Source organism: Mytilus trossulus, chromosome 13 (genome assembly GCF_036588685.1).
Source record: "Mytilus trossulus isolate FHL-02 chromosome 13, PNRI_Mtr1.1.1.hap1, whole genome shotgun sequence".
Classification (NCBI taxonomy): Eukaryota; Metazoa; Mollusca; class Bivalvia; order Mytilida; family Mytilidae; genus Mytilus; species Mytilus trossulus.
In genome coordinates this window covers 51375264-51399468 of record NC_086385.1, presented here as the reverse complement: position 1 = coordinate 51399468, position 24205 = coordinate 51375264, and the positions used below count along the sequence as shown (strand labels likewise).

The 24205-nt window shown below is 32.4% G+C and overlaps 1 protein-coding gene across 1 annotated transcript; it reads right to left on the bottom strand.

The window, feature by feature from the left end:
* Window positions 1-2189: 2189 nt before the first annotated feature.
* Window positions 2190-20961, bottom strand: LOC134694048 (mesotocin receptor-like). The gene is made up of 5 exons (XM_063555043.1): window positions 20836-20961; window positions 19875-20200; window positions 4661-4790; window positions 3629-3715; window positions 2190-2616 (listed from the first exon to the last, which is right to left on the bottom strand). The coding sequence occupies exons 1-5, from the start codon at window positions 20867-20869 to the stop codon at window positions 2384-2386; spliced, it is 810 nt and encodes a 269-aa protein (XP_063411113.1). The 5' UTR covers window positions 20870-20961; the 3' UTR covers window positions 2190-2383.
* Between the last annotated feature and the right edge of the window lie 3244 nt (window positions 20962-24205).

Sequence of the window (24205 nt, the reverse complement as noted above, 5' to 3'; positions counted from 1 at the left end):
TTTGTCTTTTTCATTTTTAGCCATGGCGTTGTCAGTTTGTTTTAGATTTACGAGTTTGACTGTCCCTTTGGTATCTTTCGTCCCTCTTTTATGCCCTAGACCCGTACGAGTTAGTCAGGAAAGGATAAGGGTGGTACCCTGGTATATCACAAATTCGAAAATGAACTCTTGCCGGCTGGCCAAACGAAAAAAATCTCCACGTAGGCAATGATACCAGAGGAAGAGGTACTTATTGCCTTTAAAATGGCCCATAAAACTTATACCCTAGACCCGTACGAGTTTGTCAGTTCAGATATAAAAGAGGTTGGTATTGCCTCTAAAATGACCCATAGCACTTATGCCCTAGATCCGTACCAGTTAGTCGGGAAAGGATAAGGGGGTACCGTGGTATATCACAAATTTGAAAATTAACTATTTCCAGCTGGCCAAACGATGAGATTCTCCACATGGGCAATGATACTAGTGGAAGAGGTACTTAAAGCCTTTAAAATGACTGATAGCACTTATACCCTAGACCCGTACGAGTTTGTCAGTAGAGAATTCAATGGGGGGATATTTTATCTTGGTTAACAACGAATTCGAACTGAACTTTTACCGGGTGGCCAAACTAAGAGATTCTTCATCTCGACCTTTATACCAGAGGTAGAGGTTGGTATTGCCTCTAAAATGGCCGATAGCACTTTCCTACACCTATTCGCGAAAGTCAGGAAAGGATAAGTGAGATACCCTTGTATATCACAAATTAGAAAATGAACTATTGCCGGCTGGCAAAACGAAGAGATTCTCCACGTGGGCAATGCTACCAGAGGGAGAGGTACTTATTGCCTTTACAATGACCGATAGCACTTATACCCTAGACCCGTACGAGTTTGTCAGTAGAGGGTTAAATGGGGGGATATGTTATCTTGGTTAACAACGAATTCGAACTGAACTATTGCCGGTTGGACTAACGAAGAAATTCTCAACATCGACCATTATAACGAAGGTAGATGTTGGAATTGTCTCTAAAATGGCCTATCGCACTTATACCCTAGACCCGTACGAGTTTTTCAGTAGAGGGTTAAAAGGGGGGATATGGTATACAACGAATTCGAACTGAACTATTGCCGGCTGGCCACACTAAGAGATTCTCCACATCGACCATTATATCAGAGGTAGAATTTGGTATTGCCTCTAAAATGGCTCACAGCACTGATGCCCTAGACCGTACGAGTTAGCCAAGAAAGGATAAGGGGGTACCATGCTTTATATCACAAAAGCGAAAAATGAACTTTTGCTTGCTGGCCAAACGAAGAGAAATTCCGAGTGGGCAATGATACCAGACAAAAAGGTACTTATTGCCTTTAAAATGGCCCATAGTACTTATACCCTAGACCCGTATAGGGCCTTTATAGCTGACTATGCGGTATTGGCTTTGCTCATTGTTGAAGGCCGTACGGTGACCTATAATTGTTAATGTCTGTGTCATTTGGTCTTTTGTGGATAGTTGTTTCATTGGCAATCATACCACATCTTCTTTTTTTAAATAAAGACACTCAATGTTGCAACATGTACCCTGTAATTAATTAAGATGCTCCAAATTTCATATGGCTTATACCTAAAGAACAAGATACTTGAACTCTGCTTTCACAGTCATGACAGTACAATAATTGTTAACGCGTTCCTTTCAATAAAGAGTGATACCCATTCAATCATTAATATATGATAAATATCTACATGTAGTATTGGTCTAACTACACCATATATCAAAATTACACTTCTAACTCTGTGGTTAAAAAATAGGAGAATAAAATACAAACAACAGTACACCAAAACACAATACTTAAAACTAAAGACGGAGCAACACGAGCCATTCGAAAACACCTAGGATATATCACCGATGTGTTAATTGTTTTACTTTGCAAAGAATATAGCATCTATTCAGGTTAATTCAATTGACACAATGTTGCTACTTAAATACCTCCTTATTATGGAAATACTATAGTCGTTATTCTTATTCGACACCAATTGTAGACAATTGCAAAAGCATTACAATCAAAATAATTATGTCAACAAATCTCACAAGAAAGGCGTTGGAAAAGGTAAAGAAATTCACACAGATAACATTTTCATATGAATGTAAGGGATAACACCGACATACCTGAGTATGAGGTACTAGGGGTTTGTAAACTTGATTATAAACACATGTATTTATAAATCTTCATTTTAATAGTCAGTATACAAATAGTTTCATAAGTAGAAATTCTACTTTGATTGTGTAATGTTCGTAACTAGTATATTTGCAATACAAAAGCTATCCATAACAGTGAAACCACAAATGTTCTATCACCTGGAACAAATGAAGCTTTCACAAATCATGCCTCTGATTCTAATCAGTGTACATCTAGCTGCACAATGTTACTCTCTCAGTTTCTGCATCAAACGTAGTTCTGCTAAAACCCTTTTTCTTTTTACGCCGAAACATTTTCTGGTTGAAAATCAGAAACACCAGTGCATTTACCAGGCTGTTCAACGGAGCAAGCATATAAAGTACAATAAACCATAGTCCATATTGTGCAAGATTATGATGAAGCATAATGGCTGCAATTGTAATTGGGGACCAACAAATAATATATGCTGAAAAATGAAAGAAAAATTATCATGGCATTTTTTTTTTTTATTGGATGTATGGTTGCATACCATCTATCATACATGTCATAGGTAACAGAGTTCTGACACTGGTTATGTATCTCTTTCACTAACTGAGTAATATTGTATCTATATTGCCTCATTGATGAGGATTTTTGATTCAGTGTATGTTTACTTATTTCTGTTTTGATTACACATCATATAAGAATGCCGGATTTTGATTGGGTGGAAGGAAGTTTTTTTTTCCTGCACATTCAACTTTTTTACCTCATCTGAAATGAAAGCCCTTTAGTGCCACTGCCGGTCAATATTCCCCAAATTCCTCTGTATGTCGTGGTATTTGGCTTTTTTTAAACCGTAGCGAGCCTCTTCCCGCCAACATTATTCGAATAAGACAGCACTTATGTGTTAAAGTACATGCATGAATCCATCGGACTATGATAGTCTTATCGGCGTGTAAAATTTCACAGTGCTTTAACTGTTTCTTTTCTCGCAATTACCTTTTTGAAAACATGATATATCCGCTAAAAAAAAGATTTTTAACTGAGTCAAGCTTTTTAAATTGACGTCTCACAGTGTGTCATTGTATTTCGTAATGTTATAATACTGTCTCAGATTAATTCGAGGTTTGGCTCCTGATAAAATTATGAAACCGGCTGTATTTTTCAGGACCTCTCCTTAGTCAGGTGCCTGTTGCTCAGTGGTTGTCGTTTGGTTGCGTGGTTTATTAGTGGGTTTTTCTCGTCGTTTTTTCAAAAGATAAGACTGTGGGTTTTGCTGTTTGGATTGTTTTACACTTGCAATTTGTTTTGGCCTGATATAGGTTGTATTTCGGTTTGAGCCCAGGCTCTGTGTTGAAGGCCGTACTTTGATCTAAAATTGGAAACGTGTGCTGCATTGTGATTTGAATGGAAAGTTAATAAGTATTCACACATATTTTATTGTTTCCATCAAACAAATAAATAAGAAGAAAATAACTGCAAGTAAGAAACAATCTTACCAAAAAAGACAACACATACTAGTTTGATAGTTCTGACCTTGGCCTTTGTTGTAGCTTGGTGTTTAACATCTATATTACAATCATCATCTGTAATAAGGGAAGAAATATACACAACAGAAAACATAAAAAGTAAATATACTAACCATACTAGTGTATATCTGTATCAATTAAACAAAACCAAACAGTCTTTTTAAAAGAGGAAAATAATGTAAGTATGAATAATTAAGAAATGTTGTTTAAAACTGATCAAGTTATTCATCTTTCATATGTTACCATTTGCATGTTGGGTGTTTTGGATACATAAAGCGTGCATACATGTTTGTGGGTTCGTCTAATACACAAGACTCAGGCACACAGCTTTTAGGTTTACATTGTCAATCAATTATTTGCTGACAGCTTAATAAATTACTACAAGAGAATAGTTCCAAATTCTACTGCGATGTGATCATTGTTATGATGTTTTTCGTTATTCAGCCCATAATGTATTTACTCATCTATGTTTTTTACATTTAAAAAAAAACTTCTTATGTAGAGTTACACAACTCGTATCAAAGAATACATATAAACTCGATGTCGTGGATAAGGATTTCATGATACACGAACTCTCTTTTTAAAGTTGACAATTTTTCGTAATTTTACGAAGCTTTCAGTTTAATCCTTGTCGTTTGATTCTCATTCATACATCTGCTTCATCTTATGCCACATTTGCATACGTTAGATCATGACCTCTTAGGATACAATTAACCCTTTTTGGAGATTAATATTTCTTAGGACTTTCCGACTCATTTACCAAAATATATGGTGTTATAGATATACAAGAAACACTGATTAAATATATTTACGTACTAGATAAACAGTGTAAAAAATAAGGATATAGGGTATGCCTGATTATGAGAAAACTATGTACAACAGTTTTAAGGTAGTGGATATTAACAATTGTAGGCAGCTGTTCAACCTTTAAAGTGAGAAGAAAAAAAAACAGAAAATCATTTATAGAACTTCCATAATTGTGTTTTTTTTAATTATAATTACCTGAATCTTTATTTGGAATAATTTCACCTCTTTTTAGTTTACAAAGTTTGATGATGATGATTATGTAGCACACACTTATTATCAACAGTGGAATTATGATTATAGTACACAGATCCAAGTATAGCATCACCTACAATTATTTCAAACATCATTGTATAAAGTAACAAATATTTGACATTCAATCTTCAGTAACACACCGATAAGGAAGCAATCATTTAACTTGAAAGTTGGGGTCACTTTTTTTGTCTAAATTAGTTAGTTTCTTTTAACATAGTGCGAACGTTTTAGTTTTGTCAAATAGAAGATCAGAATATTGGAATAGTAACATAACTGCCATCCTCGTTTATGTTAAATTGGCGCTCCTTAAATAATACGAATTCACACAAATATCGTTTGAATGTGCACGTGTTTTTGGTATTCTTTTTCAGATTCATGCATGCGTAGTGAACTTAGAAAGTAAAACAGTGAAAATGTAAAATGATTGAGTGTCTAGAAAGCAAATTGAATATTAAAAATCGATGTAGGGTAATTTAATAGGAAATCACGTTCTCGTTTACAGCAGATTAAATAAATTCATCACAGTGCGAAAGCCGCGTATTCGTTCTGTACCTCCTTCCATATGACGTAACGGACAGAATATCAAGGGCGATAATACCATAGTTTATGTAGATGGCGCGCACATCGCAGTCTATCGAGGATTTGTTTATGTCGCGTACGTGTGAATTTTATTTGTTTTCTGAATAAAAAAAAGTCAAACTGCGTAATATATTTATTGAATCTCTATGGTAAACTATTTATTTAGATGACTCTTTCTTTTAAGTAACATTTTACATGCGTTATTGACATTAAAATACCTCAAAAAGATTGGCCTACATATCTGACAGACTCCGTCCAAAAATATGGCGGGTAAAACCTGCCTCTAAAAATAACTGACACAAATGCATCCTAAAGACTCTATAAATATAAAAATTCCAAATATGGTCAGAAAAAGGGCCAAGCTTTCCCCTAATTACCATAATTACCCATCATTCGATTTGGAAAGATGCAAACGAGGCAATTATAGGAAGCTGGAATTTCAGCCATTACATTTGCAGGAATACGACGGAAGTCATCAAGAAAACCTCAAATATTCTTTTATTTTAATAGTTTTCCCAATCAGGATTTGTTTCTCGCATCTCATATAGTTTGACCAGATTTAACTCAATATAATTATGTAGTTATTTAGCAGGATTTGGAGATTGTGAGCCATCATTGGCATCACATGCTTGATCTATTGACCTCCAATTTATCTTTTAAATTGCCATTCCAGGGTACAACCTTTTTTTCTGACAGTTTTCCCACTCAGGATTTATTGCTCATGTTTGTCATATAGTTTGACCAGATTTAACTTAATATATTTATGTAGTTATTTTTGTAGGATTTAGAGAATGTGGGCCATCATTGGTATCACTTGCTTGGTCTATTGACCCCTATTTTTTCTTGATTTTAAAATTGCCATTCCAGATATTTTTTTATTGACAGCATATTTTGATACCTAGAAAATGCATGTGCACTGTATTGTTTTCCCATTTGCACATTGAGTAGCCCATGTACTAGCAAAAATAAAGCTGTTTCTGCATTTGTTCATTTTATAATTGTAGGGCTGCAAGTGTAAATAAATTACATTGAATAGAAAATTGTTTTGTTGTTATATTGTTCATTGAATCAAATATTTACATGATTTTTTTCATATCTTTGTTGTGTTTTTTATTGCAGTTTTATTTCTTATCATGTAGTGTTATTCCTCAGACTTCATTAAGTGACATTAAAACACTTGAGGGTTCTATTTCTATCTTCAGATTTTCAGGAATGTCTCAGAGGTCCAATTGTTTTAAGGTTCATCCTGATCAAGAGCCAGGGCCATGTTGTAACTGTGGTCAGGAGGATATCTCCAAACGCTATGTCCACCTTATACACAAAAAATCAGAAAATCCTGGTTTATATAATTTTATAACAGAAAATTATAAAATTTCAGATCTTTCATGCATATGCAGGAAATGTGAACTTAAGTTCAAAAGAATATTTGCTCGAACATCTGAGGACATCCAAGGTCCTTCATTGTCAAAAAAATCATGTACAATTGAAAAAAATATATCTATCAATGAAAAGGCTTCTTGTTTTTTACATCAGTATTCAAAATGTGACAATTCAGCAGATCACAACACTACTGTTGACCCAGGTATATTTCAAAAAGTATTTGATATTAATCTTCAACATTTACAAGACCCATTACAATTATCACTTTGTCACATCCACTACAACACTTTTAGTAATTGGAAAAAGGAACAAGTCTGTGTAGTATGTGAAAAGATTTCTAAAACTAAAAGATTTATATGTATTTCAGACTGTACAAATGACCTGTTTTTACAGTATCTTAAGCAAGAATTAAATTTTGAATCAGAATTAAATATTTCAGAAAATTTTTATTGCTGTTCCTACTGTTATAACAGTTTTAACCTGTTCTGTAGATCTGAAGCAGGAGAAGAGGCAAAATTTCAGACTCCTCAATATTTAACTGAACGTTTGAATAAATTGACATGTATAGACCCTGTGGATATATGTGCTGACAACATTGATACTGTCACCCTACATCATGTTATTGAATTTGTCGTCAAATCATTTCTTGATGATAAACCATTATTATTACCTGTTGTTTATGAAAAGTATATGAATTTATTGAAAAAAAATATAATTACATTCAAATGTACCATATCTAGCAATGAGCAATTAAAGCTGCTCAACCATAACCTTAAATGGTTACTTAGAATGCTGAAGGTAAAGTTAGGGAAAGCTTTGCTACACTTTGTTCCAAAGAGAAAAAAAGATGGTAGTTTAATTTACAGGAATGGTGCTGATTTACTCAGTTCTTTGCATACAATGACAGTAAATTTTTACAGTACATTAAATGAAAAAAATGAAGAAGTTACAAAATTAAATTACAATAATAAAAAATTAATTTCTGAGAAAAATACCAAAATGACTAACCATGAAATTTTAAATAAGGCTGTACAAATTTTAAGGACATTTGTGAAACAGTATACATGTACATCAGAGAAATCAACAGAATTACCTGATATAAAAAATTTTGACCCAGGTTCAGAAATACTTAACATTCCTCCTGTTTTATGGAATTTTTTATTTAGAATTAGTGCTACAATCAAAGAAGACAGAGACTGGTTACAGTATGTAGGTTCATGGGACAGACACTACATTGAGCAGCCTTTTAATGTATGTAGAACATTCCCCAGACTTTTTATTTCTAGTTGTATTTTTAATACTCAAAATTCACAGTGTGTAAAACCATTACATTTATTACTAACAGATGTTGCAGACAAATTTTCAAATTCCTCTTCAGCATATTTGTCCATTAATGCAAGAATTGGTGCTGGCATCTCCAAAGACTCTTTGCGTCGATTTATAACAAGTCGATGCAAAGAATTGGAGCAAACAAACAGATTCATTTCTCCCAACAGATTTACTATAGCCAGTTTTGATAATTTAGATAAAAATCAAAGTTATTCGGTAGTTGGTTCAGGAAAAGATAAAAGTGGGTTCCATGGAACAACTATACAAACAGCTACACCCTGTCCTAGTTTACCAACTACCAGTACTGTTGATTTGTCTGTTAATATTGATTCCTTTTCAGATGATATGGTTGAAGATCCCTCCAGAGACAGATCCATCCCTATTGAGATCATCACTGCAATAACTAATCCAAAAGACAACATTGGTCTTCCGTCATCTATTGCAGAAAACAGATTTTCACATGTTACACTTTCAGATTTTGACTGTTCTTCAAATGAGTCCAAATCTTATGTCAAGTTCAAAGAAGATATGAATCGTTACGGTTTCTCTAAATTTTATTTGCAGGTGAAGCACATTTCAGTTCCTGGTGTTAAGACTTTCTTTTCACTTCCTAAACAGGACACTGAGAAATCATCATTTACATCAATTGCTGTCCTGGATGAAACTGCTGACAAAAAGGAAACTGTTCTACAAGTACTAAATATATTACATGAAAAATTTCAGATTGGTAGTCAGTGTGATTATGCTGTTGTTGTAGGCGATGGTAAAAGTTACGATTACCTCATCAAATTGAAAAAGGAGTATGGTGCCAGTTTAAACTGGGTCCTTCCATACCCAGGAGACTGGCACATTCTAAAAAATGTATTGCCCATTTTTATGAAGGTATACCTAGATGCTGGTCTCAAACAGCTTGCATCCAGATTCCACCATGGATCCACTTTTAGAATTCTTACTGAATGCTCCAAATTTTCAGTTACACATAGGTTTTTAACGCAAGTATGGGAGGCAATTTTGAGGTTGCAAATCAGTAAATTTTTATCTGGTTCTCAGAATTTCACTCAATATCAAGAATCTTTTAATGAAATTATTTCAGATATTTTATCCTCTTTAGATGTTCATGTACCTTTAGAGCAGAACCTTTGTAACAAAGAACTGTGGAATGACATTTGCAACAAAAAAGATTCAATTTTTTCTATCTTTACAGATGAAATGCTTGAAGATTTTAATAGATGGAGAGAACAAGAAAAATTGAAAAGCCAAACATTTTCATTTTGGGACTCTTTTGTTCATGAAGATTTCATGAATTATTTGGGGCTTTATTTTGCAATTAGGACAAGAGATTGGGATTTAAGAAATGCTTGCCTTAAACAATTAGCTTGTTTGTTCCATGCATTTGACAAGCACAATTATCTCAGAATGATACCCTATCATATTGCAGATTTAAAAACTTATCCCCCTGAGGTCATTCAGTTTTTTGCCCAAGGTTGTTTTTCTGTCTCTATTTCAGGTGAGCATGGCTACTCAGTTGCTCTTGATGAAGCACATGAAATGGAGATAAACCTTAAAACCAAAAATGCTCTAAATTCTTTTAGCCAGTCATCTTTAGCAGCACTAACCTATTATTTGCCTTACAGGGCTGAAACCATTCACAATTTAAAAACAAAATTACTCCTTGAAAATGAAATGCCACATCATACGCAACATACTACCCCTTATGTTGAATTAGAGGAGAAGAATATTCATGAGTATTTTAGTCATTTAAAGGAGTCTTCTTTATTTGGTACAGGAGATAGACTGACACTGCATCACATTTTTACTGACACTGATGCAACAGCTGAACAGACTGACAGTTTAATGAAATACAGACAGTTAGGACAGGAAGATTTATCAAATTATGTAAATTGCTTTTTGCTTAAGACTACGGACAGCAAGACAAAACCCCCTCCCCGAAAAAAAAGAAATTTAAAAACTTTTAGTATTTCCAAGGTTACAGTTCATAGACAAAAGAAAGAAATAAAAGATCAAAAAACTGTTATTTCATGTTTAAGGAAAAAAATTGCCTTTTCTAAATTAACTAACAAGCCAGTTTCTAATTTGGAACAGTTTATACAGCTGCCTCGTGCTATTTGTGATGCTGAGGGTGTGCCAGAGAAAGGACAAAAGAGTTGGGCAACCACAGTTTTTAAGAAATTATATTCAGAATCATTCTTAACTAATTTGCCAGTTTCCATTTCAGCAGCTAAGTCACTAGCTTTTATTATTGATGCCATGTTTATCATTAATACAAGTCCTCTTTCTATTCACAAAACATTTTCAGAATATGCAGCCTTCCTTTTTGACTTGTGGGTAGTACGTCAACATCACCAACTCAAGGCCTCAGAAGTACACATAATATTTGACCACCCGAACAGAAATGGTGTCAGTCCTAAGGACCTTGAACGATCCAGACGTGATTCTGAAATACAATCCTCAGATTACAAAGAGATATGTCCAAACACAGTCTTGCCTCAGAACTGGAGATCTTTTATTGGTGTCAGATTTCAGAAACGCTTACTAGTTAATTTTCTTTCAGACAAATTTTTACAGCTGGCAAATGAAAAGTTTTCAAGTTCTGATTTTCTTTTAGTTACAGCAGGTGGCTTTGACAATGAATTCAAAGACAAAGCACTATGCTCCAAACATGGTTCTATTACAGAATATGTTGATGCAGCTGGCGATCATGAAGAGGCAGACACCAGAGTATGGTTGCATGCTGTAACATCATCTGCTATAAACATCATCATTTACAGTCCTGATACAGATGTTTACTTCATAGGTTTACCAATACTGAAAAATATAAACAAATCAATTTTTGTTCAGTTGAAAGATACTCCTTATGAAAAATCATTTATTGATATGAACGCATTAGTTCGATCATTAAAAAATGATGTTTGCTTTCAGGGAATTGAAAACATAGAACAATGTATTCAAATTTTGTATATATTAAGTGGATGTGATTATACTTCCTTTTTTAAAGGGTATGGCAAGAAAACTTTTTTTGACACCTTTAGAAAGTATGCTGGTTTTATATCAGGTGGTTCTGAGCATGGTCTCTTATGTGATATTAATTCACAGCCCGGGCTTCATTCCTTTTACAGATTAATCTCAGCTGTATACTTTTCCAGACACTGTTCTGCCTTCCTACCTATTTCATCACCAAAGTCTCTGTTTGATACTATAAATGCAGATACTATTAATGAAAAACATTTAACATTAATTTCAGATATTAGGGAAAAGATGTGGGAGAGAATTTTGACTGAGGTTGAAATTATGCCAAATGCCGACGCATTAAAATTTCATTGGCAGAGATGCTGTTGGGTCTTTATGTTTTGGTCACAAGCGTCTACTGGGTTTTTAAAGCTTCCATCTCTTTCAGATTTTGGATGGCAAATTATAAAATTGCAGGATGAACATACTAACCTACACTTTGACAGCTTACTTAGGTGTGTATGGGATAGTGATGTCAACTTACTGAAAGTAGAGAAGACTGTAGATTGGTATACGAAGGGCTGCTCTTGCAAAACTGGATGTATTACCAATCGATGTAAATGCAGGAAGTTGAAGTCTGATAGCCATGATGGTTTTTGCTGCCCTGGTTGCAAATGCATCAACTGTAAAAATATGCATGAGGCACCAATCTCTGTTGATCTTGATTTTTCACTTTCAGATGTAGCTCTTGAACCAGTTCCTTCTGATGAATCTGATATGGAATCAGATGATGAAGATGACTATGAAGATCCTGTACAAGAGTTAGAAATGATTTACTTAGATATAGATGACACAGAAGTTTAAAGTATATACATGTATCTATTTATGAATCAGCCAGTGCTAACAATTATTCTTTTAACCACTCGACTAGATCAATGGACATATTGTATTCAGTTGTTAAAATATAGTTTTGGGGTTAAATAGACCTCGTCTCAAATATTGTTGAAGTATTTTAAGTATACTTGTGAAGAGTGTTGACCAAAAGATACCTTTTTGATATATAATGTTTCAAATATTAAAACATTGTTTAATAAGCAAAAGATAGCCAAGTTTAATGTGATGTGTGCCTTTGTGTTGATATTAATCCTTCTTGACTCTGTTGTATATATACAAATTTATATACATGTACATGTATGTAATAAATAGAAAAAAAATGTAGAGAAGAGTTGCTGTAATTATGTACATGTGTGTTTTCACTCACTTATACATTTGTACATGTATGTTGGCATTTAAATGCAAATATACTTTCCACTTCTTAATTATATTTTTGAAAGTATAGTAAAGTATAGAATATATATATGTTTCAGAATTGCTGATTTTTAAAGGATGTCCAGTTTGATGTTGTAAATATATATGCTAAATCTATATGTATAGATGGATTCACAAACTTATTCTTCTTTTCAGATTAAGAATCAGTTGCAAATTTGATCATAATTCTCATTTTAAATACATTGTACATGTAGCAACACAATGACTTATCAATGAAGCTTTTTCTAAGGTCATTTATAATTAAATGATGTGTATTAATTATTGAAGATATATAGTCAAATGCAATGTTTATAGTATCTTACAACCAATTGTATGAACTATTTGTGCATAAGTGCATTCTTTTTTTTTGTATATATGTGTATATAGTGTTGACTTGCATGTTAGTTTGCTTTAATAGATCCAAATATGATGTACTGCAGACACTGACAACCAAAGTTGTAAAAATTTGAAATAATCATTCATATTCATCATATTGATACACATTATAATATTCATGTTATTTCAGAATATCTAAGAAGCAGAGCAACTCCACATTGAGAAGTTCACTTGTAGAAAGATGGACCTATAGATGATTTTACAGATGTCTGAACCCAATAATATGAACATTTACTACTCAATTCATGTATACTAAACAGCACTTTAAATGTATTTAATTATTTCTTGTGAGTTTCATGTATTTGAAATACTCTCAGACTATTTTATTTTAATCTTCAGTTTTAAGGTTTTGACCTTGGTTTCTTTTTCTTTATTTTTAATCTTTATTAAATTATTTTATCTCATTTTTTTTAATTTCAAATTCTGCTTAGTTTATACTTTGATTTCATTTTGGAAGGCGTAACTACCATTTAACATGTTTAAGATTACTTGAAATTATAAAATCATGATATTTTTCAAGATCTTTTAATTAGATGTGGCATGTACATGTATATATTAATCAGCATGTAAGATTAGGATCTGTTACTGAAAACAAAGCACTGAACAAAAATTGATGGGGGAAGAAGAGACATTCAATCAAATATTCAAATGTTTATGTGAATGCTTGTCATTCTGTGTTGTCTGGGGAAAGACGGTATTGCACCCTAAGTACTCATTTATGTGAATGCTGGTCATTCTGTGTTGTCTGGGGAAAGACGGTATTGCACCCTAAGTACTCAGTTTATGTGAATGCTAGTCATTCTGTGTTGTCTGGGGAAAGACGGTATTGCACCCTAAGTACTCAGTTTATTTGATTGAATGTCTTTTTCATGAAATTTGTAATTTTGAAAATTCTAATTATATTTTAATGTGTATAATGTTATAGAACTAACAAGAGAATATGTTGGAGAAGACACAGCATTGCTGTAGATAATCACAGATTGAACCTTTTAATTGGGTTTAAAATCCTAATTTGGCATTTATCTATCAAAGTTTACATCCTTAGAACATATGTTCAGTATAAATGACGCCATCATTTACTCTTTGTTGATTTAGTTTTTGCTTTCCTAATTTGCTAATTTTATTTTAATATTATTTACCTTAGTTTTCTATTTCTTTGCCGTCCTAAGTTATATGACAATGAATTGAAAATATATATATATATGCCTGATGTATTCGAATTAAATGTTAAACTTTCATTATTAGCTTTATATTATGACAACAGAACAAGTAGTATTAAACATCAAGGATTAACGACCTTTGTGTATACTAACACATGAACACTAGAGTAATACTTGTGAATGTTTCTTAATTTCCAACTGTCATACAAAATCCAAATTCAGAAGAAATGTACATGTATTTAAGGAGAAGTGGTATGACTGCACATGAGATAACAATTAATTTAGTACTTTATAGACATGAGAACATTGCTATGAACAGCAACAGGTGGCTTCAGCCTTCAACAATAAGCAAATCCTATATCGAATTTCTAAAAGCTTTCAGGATAAGAAAATATGGAAGGTTAACTATATGTCACAGAGTGAGACTTTAGCTATTCTTTGTATTTCTTGGTATCATGTTTTATATGACGTCATTGTACAGAGTGAAACACTTGATATAGGCAACACTAAGTCTCTATTAATGAGAAAATCTCATTCCATATGGTTGGCTGTAATTGGCTTTGACGTGAACCATAAATAACCACTGAATGTGACTTGGGACAGGCACACAGAATATGGCAGGGTTAAACATTCTATGTTAACTGAACAGGAACATCTCCTTTTATTCATATGAATTTTATGGCATGCCTGCCTGTAAGAGTGCATATCATTTTGTTATTTGTAACAGCATAGCTGTTAGCAATTTCTGCTGGTGATATTTATATTAACTGTAAATAAAGGTTTTTTAAACACTAAAGTCAAGAACAGTTAAAGCAATATTAGAATGGGAATATTGAGACAGCATAGAGATGACAGTAAACTTCTTGAACTTATATAGTCTATTCATTTGAATCTTGCTGCATACACACTCAATGGTAAAAATCAACAACTTACATTTAGGGTCTCCATGAAATAGTGTTAGAGTATATCATATGCAGCACAAAATAGTGAAATAGCTTGCATGTAATACTAAATGAAGGTGACAATCTCTTGCAAAATGTATACATGCATATGAATCTGGTTTATGATTGCAAATGGGACAACTATCCATAAGAGAAAAAATCATTGTTATGATTGCAAATTGGACAACTATCCACAAGAGACACAATCATTGTTTACTCAGTTGAGTATAACATTAAAATTATAAATACTTTTGTCCAAGTCATGGTCATTATGCATGCAGATAAATCGTTTAATACATAAAAATTATCATCACATGAGATATTCTATTCGTTTATAGCATTCTGATCATTACAATGGTGTACATTATTTTTGTATTGGCATGGATGTTCAAAATCCGCAAAATCAGCTGTTGTTTATTTACATCTTGCATACATACCTTTTGACTTTTATTGGCTAAAAAAATCATTGTCGCAACCATATCTTATCTATTCTTATAACAAAGAACTAATAATTGTAAAATCAGCACTGTTTTGCTACGTATGGATGTTTAATTCTACCTCCTGGTTGTGAATTCAATTGCGTTTTCATCAAAAATACCGCCGTTACCTTCCACACATTCCGATGTGTAATACACTCACATCGCAACGAATGATGGGTAAATTTGGTGACGTATCGATCACCTCATGTGTTTCCCCGAGATTCATACCAGTTTTGACCAATGGGAAGGCTTAGGATGCATTTGTGTCACTTATTTTTAGACCAAGGATTCCCTTTGTGAAAAAAAATCAACACGCCCCCTTTTTTTATATCGACTCGATTTGTATAGTTATAAGCGATTGACAAAGTCGTTATTCATCAATCATGTAATCAAATCAATATTTTACCTAAATAAGTTCTTAAACTGCATTTAAAGTATCTAGAAACCAACTTTTAAGCCAATTTAAAAGGTAAGGTAAACACTGCGTCAATACGATGGTGGCGCCATCTTTTAAAACTACGATTATCTCCCTTTTCCCGCGTGACCGATTGAAAGGAACTCTTCAGTGTTTCCGGCTTTCGCACTGATCACATAAGTCTTTACTACCAAAATTCAACTAGTTATAGCGTACATGTAACTGCTTAATTACAGACACATGGCATACTTGTCAATCCTTACAAAATTTGATCTTCAAATTGTGCAACAAAGTTATATTTCTATTTAGCTAAAACATAATCTACAATGTACAGGTTAAATATCTAAGAAAAGTTTAAATACTTATAGTGCGGTGACTTAAGGCAGATTTTTTTCGACTTTAATCTCCTCATCGAACACACACCTATATAATATATGGTTGGAAAGAGGAAATCTTGATCTATAATAAAATACCTGTCATCAGAACCTGATATGGTCACATATCTTTCAAATTGAGGTCAAAGGTCATATGTAAAAATCTGTGAAAATTTAGGAGGGTTTCAATTTTGACATTTTTTTTCTATTTCTCAACTGAACCTAAATACAAATGATACTGTTTTGGCTTAACTAATGTTTGTTATAATACATAAACCTAAATCATTAAGATTTTTTTTAAGTTTTCAACCTATAAAATGTTTTGAGCACCTTAACCTTATGAAAACATTCAATTTCAGGTAAAACATTAAGTGTCATGCAAGACAATACTTTAAAATTATTTGTTAAACTATCATATTGGGTGAGGTATCAAACCAAAGTAATAGAACTCTACAGTCGAATATGACCTCAAATTGAATTTGCGGATACTTAGTGTTTTTTCTCGACTACTCATTACTTTTGGTTTTTTTTTCACAATTATTACTGCTTCCATTGTATTATCTGTTGTTGTGTATTTTACTCTAATTAATATCTATTACATTATAGGTTTTGTACCTATATCCCCTCTTTTTTGCCCTTGCAATGTACCACAAACTTCAAAAGTATTACATATGAGAAACAGAAGACGTGATATGATTGCAAATGAGACAAATCTCCAAATGAGACCACATGAGACACAAATTAACAATTATAGGTCCCGTGCGGGCTTAAAAAATGAGTAAAAGTTATATACTCCATAGTCTAAAATTCCCGAAATGAATAATGTAAAACAAACGAAAATTCTAACGGCCTGATTAATGTACAAAATAAATAAGAAAGAATCAAATATAGTTTATAGAAACAAACGACAAACACTGCATTACCGTCTCATGACTTGAAACAGACACATACATAATTTGGCGGGGTTTAACTTTTTAACGGGCGCGCCAACATTCCCATAACCTGGGGGCTGGGACCGTGTGAACCAGTGCAACAAGCTACCAAATCGACCGTTATATCCATCTTCTTCATTTTCACCAACCGTCACAAGACATTTTTAATATTTCTACACATTTCACTCATGGCCACAAGTCTTCACTTGAAATGTTCTGATCAAAGCAAACACGTTATTTTGAGTTTTTCTTTACAAGTGCAGACAAGGTGTTGTAGTAAGTCCGAAGACATTTGTTCCTTAAAAAAACACCAGCTTCAAACTAATCCTATCAATTCATCCGAGATTTAACAGATATCTAAAAGGGGGTTTAGAAAGCTGTGATGACATCCATATGCTTGTCTGCAAAGATGCTGGGGAAACATTATACGAGACATACACACTATCTTGAATTCGCTCAATGTCATGGTTGGCAACACATTAGATAACGTCGCACTTCACTTTAAGAATCATAAAATCCATTGCATTCAAATTTTGAATTATTTTTCACCAAACTCATGGTACATTTGTGAAGTCAATTCTAAATGAAAAGGAGTAAAAAATAATCGCCACACAAACAATTGACTCAACAATTGATTAGCATTTACGCAATTTCTATGGTGCCATTTCCTGATAATAGTCTTGGCTGTATCGAGTAACCATAAAATGAATTGCAATAAATACGAAGGCATTGACTGAATGGAAGAAGGAAGAAACAATTCATCCGAAGTTGGGTATTCTTCTGCAGAATTTCCACCATTTTCTACATTTGAAAATGCCTGTACCAAGTCAGGAATATGACAGTTCTTGTCCATTCGTTTTTGATGCGTTTTGTTTTTTGATTTTGCCATGTGATTATGGACTTTCCAAATTGATTTTCCTCTGAGTTCAGTATTTTTGTGATTTTACTTTTTTCTAAGTATACTTGCAGCGGAATGAAATATCTGTCCCGTATTTGTATCTATTACATTTGACATTGCGATTTTGAGGTCAGTTTTCAATTGACTAGCAACTGATATGGCATCTCAAGCAGTTATTTTGCTACTAAATATTATGTTATATTTGCCTTGAACTTGTTGAAGTTGTTTGGCTGTATTTCTATAGAAATCAATGAGTTAAGACTGCATTTTATAGGTAAAATATTTTATATTAGAATCAGCAGGAAGGAAAGGTCTATATTTATCAAGTAACGGTGTCATGGGACATGACTATTAAATCATTATCAATAGCCAAAATAAAATTAGTAAAAGCAGTATAGTGATAACGCTTCCACGGGTTTGGATTGTTTTTATCGTTTTTTGGCAAATTATGTGCAATGCAAACAAAATTACAGAGTGCATGACGTTTAAAAGATGGACGGACAAATATTTCAACTGTAACTTTGTTTGAAACAGATTTAACATTCTTAATACGCTCATCTGATTCAAACTTGAGTAGTTTTTGGTCTTTTGTAAAATGTTTTGTTCAAACAAAATACAAGCGATCCAATTGAACGACAGTATTCTAGAACTTCCAATCTTGTTTCCAATGCAGATACAAAAATCGACTTCCCTATATTGGTAAATTAACCTAAAATTTCAGTCGATTTTTTTTTTGGGAGGGGGGCATATTATTTAAGCACTGCATAAAATTTAACTACTTTCTACTTTAGTCTTTTCTTTGGACTTAGTGGAGCAAGTTGCAACGGACTTGACATATCACGGAATATTTACTGAAACTATCCGTCAATTATTTCGATTTTACAATAAGACTTTTTTTTTATGTTTTATAAGAAAAAAATTATAGAATATAAACATATACAAACAACGTATGTGGCATATATCAGTGCACTTAAATAAAAACAAATATGCGTATATTATAGCGAAAAAGGTAGTAATTTCATATATATCAGTTCAGAGCAAATTATTGACTAATAAACAAAATGTGACGGAAGGCAAGTGATTGAGTTCCGTGTTCAAATTGAAGTTTTTTACTCATTCTTTTTCCATTGATTTCTGAAGGTTTTTTTCATATTTTGGTTCCGAAATTTTTATCACTTATTAGTTTTATGAAATACTATATGCTTAAAATATACTGGGATAATCTGTGTTACTACTATGAAGAAGAAACTAAAGTTTGTGTCCAAATTTGCAATTAAAATTACCACAATTTTAAATACTCAAAACTTCGCAAATTGTATAGATTAGAAGAAAACAAAGTACTGAATAGAATATTTTGACATATAAAAAGAGCCTCAGGAAAAACTATTTCAATACAATGTAGGCAAACATACACATATTTTTTATTTTGAAAAAGGGGGCTTAAAACTCTCAAGTATACTACGAGTCATTAAAACGACTTTTTAGAAAAATGTGACCGTACGAAATTCTGACGACAGGGCAAAAACGAAAGAAGATATATTTGTCTTTAAGTTAAGACCATTTTTAGCTGTGTGTTATTTGGGGAGATTAAACTCGCGATATATACGACTTTTTACACTTCTGTCACCGCACTATTATAGCTATAGTTCGAAAGGCATCTAGTAACATTAATTAATGACCACTAAGGGTTGTACACACACAACTATAAGATAAATTCCCTTTTTGTTTTCAAATACGATACAATTATTTGATACAATATGCAAGAACCAATATATTTTCCAAATAAAAAAAAAAGACTCCTACTTTTCTTTTCTATTTGCAAATGTACGGATTGATTTTGATAAAAAAAATTATATGTGGCATCTGTGTTTTTTATATATTCAATATGGTTTGTTGCAGTAATGAAATATTTGTGTAGCGAAAAAATGTCAATGGCCACAAAACCAAAAACACTGGCAAAACCATTAAATTATCTTTCTCTTTAAAAAAATCCACTTACTAAGCTTGGAGCCTCATGTGAACAGTAAACTTCCTCTTCGCTATATATACCAAAGACACCGTAAGGAATTGCAAGGATACATCCAATCATCCATGAGGACATTGCCAGTCCATATCGGTATAGTTTGCCTTTAGATGCAGACGCAAATGGTTTTAAAATAACATATGCACGGTCAATAGATAAAACTACGATTGCATATGTTGACACATAAAATGGAACCATTGAGAAATACACGTACAGAATATAACACGCGTATGGATTCCATGAGACATCAAACCAATTGAAAAGAGTTTCAGGCAGTACAAAAAACACTCCCACGCAAAGATCTGAAAATAGAACATTGAAATAAGTAAAATAACAAATGTAATTTCATGACAATTCGGTAAGCTTTTTTTTGTTAAAAAAAACCGTTATGAATAAACCAACCAAATATAACAGTATAATCATAATTGTGTACGAAAAACAATATTATCGTTATGGACGCTTCAAAAAGAAAAGACGAAAACGGCAAAATGAATAAATAACTGTTCTTATGAATTAATCTTTTAATGCGGTATCAAATATGTTTTCATAACGTACAGTTGTTTTCTGTGGGAGTTTGAAAGCTTGTTCAATGAAAGTAGTCTGGCTTAGAAGGTAAAGTACAAGGGATAGCGATATTCGGCGGTTCAATATTTGCAAACATGTAACTTAAACACTGACAAATGAAAAAAAAGATGTTTTGTTAATATTTGTGGTGACACTTTAAATATATTATACATATACGTTTATAATATTCTTTTGAATTTTGGTGATGAGGAAAAGTTTGCACCAAACATGAATTTATAATACTGATTGAGGTTTTCCAGACTCAAAAAGTCTTTTAAATTTGAACAAAAGTATAACAGATTGCGTTCGTGTATTGGTTGTTTCATTGGTTTATTTGATTTGATTTAGGTATGTATTTCCTTTATATCGTTACCTGCAATTGCCAAGTTTGCCACAAAAAATCTCATTCTAGATTTTGGTTTTCTTGATACTAATAACACTACCACCAAGATATTTAGAAATATTATTCCAATAAGAATAATCAAGGATATCCATTTCAGACCCTGCAAAAAATAATGTGTAATGCTTTACTTTTTTTCAATACAGTTTAGTATATAAAGGCTGAGTAATCCAAATACCCTATAATCATCTTTTTTGTCTATATAATTTTAAAAGTACTGTATTACCTTCTAGATAATATTTATAGATTATCGTTGATCATCTCAACGAGATTGATTTTCTCGCTTGAGCTGGTACAGCGAAAGTGAGAAAAGCAATCGAGTTGAGATGATCAATGATAATCTATTTATCGCTATTTTACCTATGACGACGTTGTTAATTTCAATGTCAATTTCGTTAGAGACGCCACGTGGTCTCCTTAGTTCTAGCGATATTTTTTCCATCTCAAGCGAGAAGCATGAAATGAAAATTATCACAAAAAAGGATCAAAGGAAAAATGCACAAAATAGCGATAAATATATTTTCCACCGATATACACCCTTATACAGGGAAAGGGATAACAAATACTATTCTAAAGAAGAAGTCGGTATGAATGTTTAAAAGTTAGATTACAAAATATATATTTAGTAAACAAGCCCATCTTTGATACTAAATTGAAATTATGTTTCCGCCAGACGCACACTTCTTTTACAAAAGACTAAACAGTGATAGTTGCAGATCAAAATATAAGAAAACAATGGTTTTAGTCAAAGACAATAACAATCAAAACCAAGGAGTAAACAAAGACTAAAAAACGAAAAGACATTTACACCAACAGTTATAAATAATAAATAGGAAACAACACAACTCCACTAAAAACCGAGAGTAAAATCAGGTGATTCGTAAGGGTAAGCATTACCGGCACCGTATACGGCACCTGTTGTGTTACTTTTTTTCCCAGTTCGGTAATGATGAAACCGAGGAGAAATATTAGATATGATTTCTGAAAAAACGTTTGTCATAACGGCTAATCAGCTGATTATGGCGACCGTACAATATTTTGAGTGCTGACCTTTATTTGATTGATTCAAAGTCCTGTCTTAGCAACTTTTAAAAAGCAGTATTCCTCGATCAACACAATCAACGTACTTTGAGCTAGATCTAGTGGAACGTTAATAGTAATAGTTGTAACAAGAAAACATTAACTGTATATGTATAGCTGTTCCCGTTATTATGTAAAATCCCTCTCCCTCCTTAAAAATCCGAAAATAATAAGTTGAAGTATTTTTGACATAATATATCAATACAAAGAAATCTTTTAAGAACCTTCTACGACGTAGAAAGTATAATACGTAACTGTAACAGTATGTGTGCTCGTAGGTTAATAAATTCACAAGAAATTTAACGGGTTTGTTTGGTGTAAACATTATTTCACCCTGTATTATAAAGAAACATATGGTTTAAGATTTTCTAAAATAAAATGGAATTCTTAAAATACGAAATGCTTTAAATGTATTGAATGTATACCTTATCAATTGTAAACAGGTTATAGTAATTGTATAAATGCTACACTTCTTAATATGTGTGTCTTAGAGACATGCATCATCAACATGAGTGAAGTATCAAAATAAAAGAATATGTACTTAGCATTTATTGGTATAAGATGTTTAACTTTTCTACAACACCACACGTTTATGAAATACATTTTCTGATGAAGATCCTAGAACTAATTTAACTTACTAAATGTAATATATATCGAGTCGTATCATGCATATATCAAAATGATTTCGTCCATTGTTGTTTTCATGTATTTGTCATAATAACTGAACACAATAGGTTTTGGAATAATTTGGAAAAACCCATCATTAAACAGGTACCCCCATAAGCATGTTTATAGCATGTCTTGTCACAATTATTTAAAAATTCATAAAATGAGTCTTAAAATACAACTCGTCGTACCTTTGAGACTCTTTAGCGTTTGAACTCAGGACATTGTATCAGAAAGGAATATTTATAAGGTACTTTCATGTTTGTTTTTTTGAAATTCCAAAAAAGCGTTTAAACATGTAAGACAATTACAAACGAATGAATAGAATAATAAACAAACTCAGCTACTTCCGTTATTACTTTTCAAACTCTTATTATTGTTAAAATGTTATTATGCTATTTTATGACAAAGTATACATTTTAATAGGTTTTAACATAGTCAAACTACATGTTTGTAATTATCATGATACAGGACTGTATATATGTGTATATGAAAGTCATCATATAAGTCAAGCTGGTAGTACAATTGTGGTTTGCTTTTTGCTTTATTTTCCTCCACTCTTTTGTATGATATGTATCGTATTCTAATGATACTGGTAACAATTTTATGTTGAGAATCTTAGACATAAATCTGTGTTAAACAAATGTCCGTATCATAACACAATGCTTACTACATTGCTGTATCTCTACTTATCAAAACATTTGATTATATTACATTGATTTTGTATAAATAGACAGAAAACTGTCTTTCAACAAATACCTAAATATATGGTCATTTTGGTGCCAGTTGATTTCATTTTGACGTGTCTATCAATTAGTTATTTAAGTAATTGCATGTTGAAAGAAGATTTCACTGTTTTCGAATGGTTCGAACAATATTTAACGCTAGTGAATTGGTTATATTATATCAGATCGTTGTTCTTGTAACACATGTTGTTATATGACGCTTTATTATTTCTTACAATTATTACTAATTTATACAATTGCAAAAAAAAAAAGAGTTAAAAATAGCCATATGCAATTGTATTGCAAAGGTATTATGATAACTAAGTCAGTAAACTTTGGTAATCCAACTCACTGCAATGGATTGTCTTTCTTAAATGATATATTTTGTTTCGAAGTTGTCATTTATGTACTACGATGCAGTCAAATGCTTTTCGACGTTTAATGGTGTTTCAAAAATTTCTTTACTTTGTCCCCTTAATTATCCGAAAAGAAGACTTCGGAACTTTACCTGTATTGATGTCAATGTATGTAAACATTGCTGACGTAAGAAAGCTTCAATTCACAACTCTGTGGACGTAACTGCTAAAGTCATCCTGCAGATTATCAAAATGAAGTCAATGAGGGTTGGCATTTGTGTTTGGTCAAAGAAACAATTATTCAAAACACGATTATGTCTGCATCATGTGTTATCTCTTTACTTTGAAGGATAAAGGTAATGTTACGAGACGCAGTATTGTGTTAAACCAATAATATATTTACACAGACATATTTGCAAGACATGGAATCGTTGAAACAGTTATTATACCAATATTTACATATTTTTTTTATTGAAATTAGAACTATTATAATATTCTATGTTTTTTTCAAAAAAT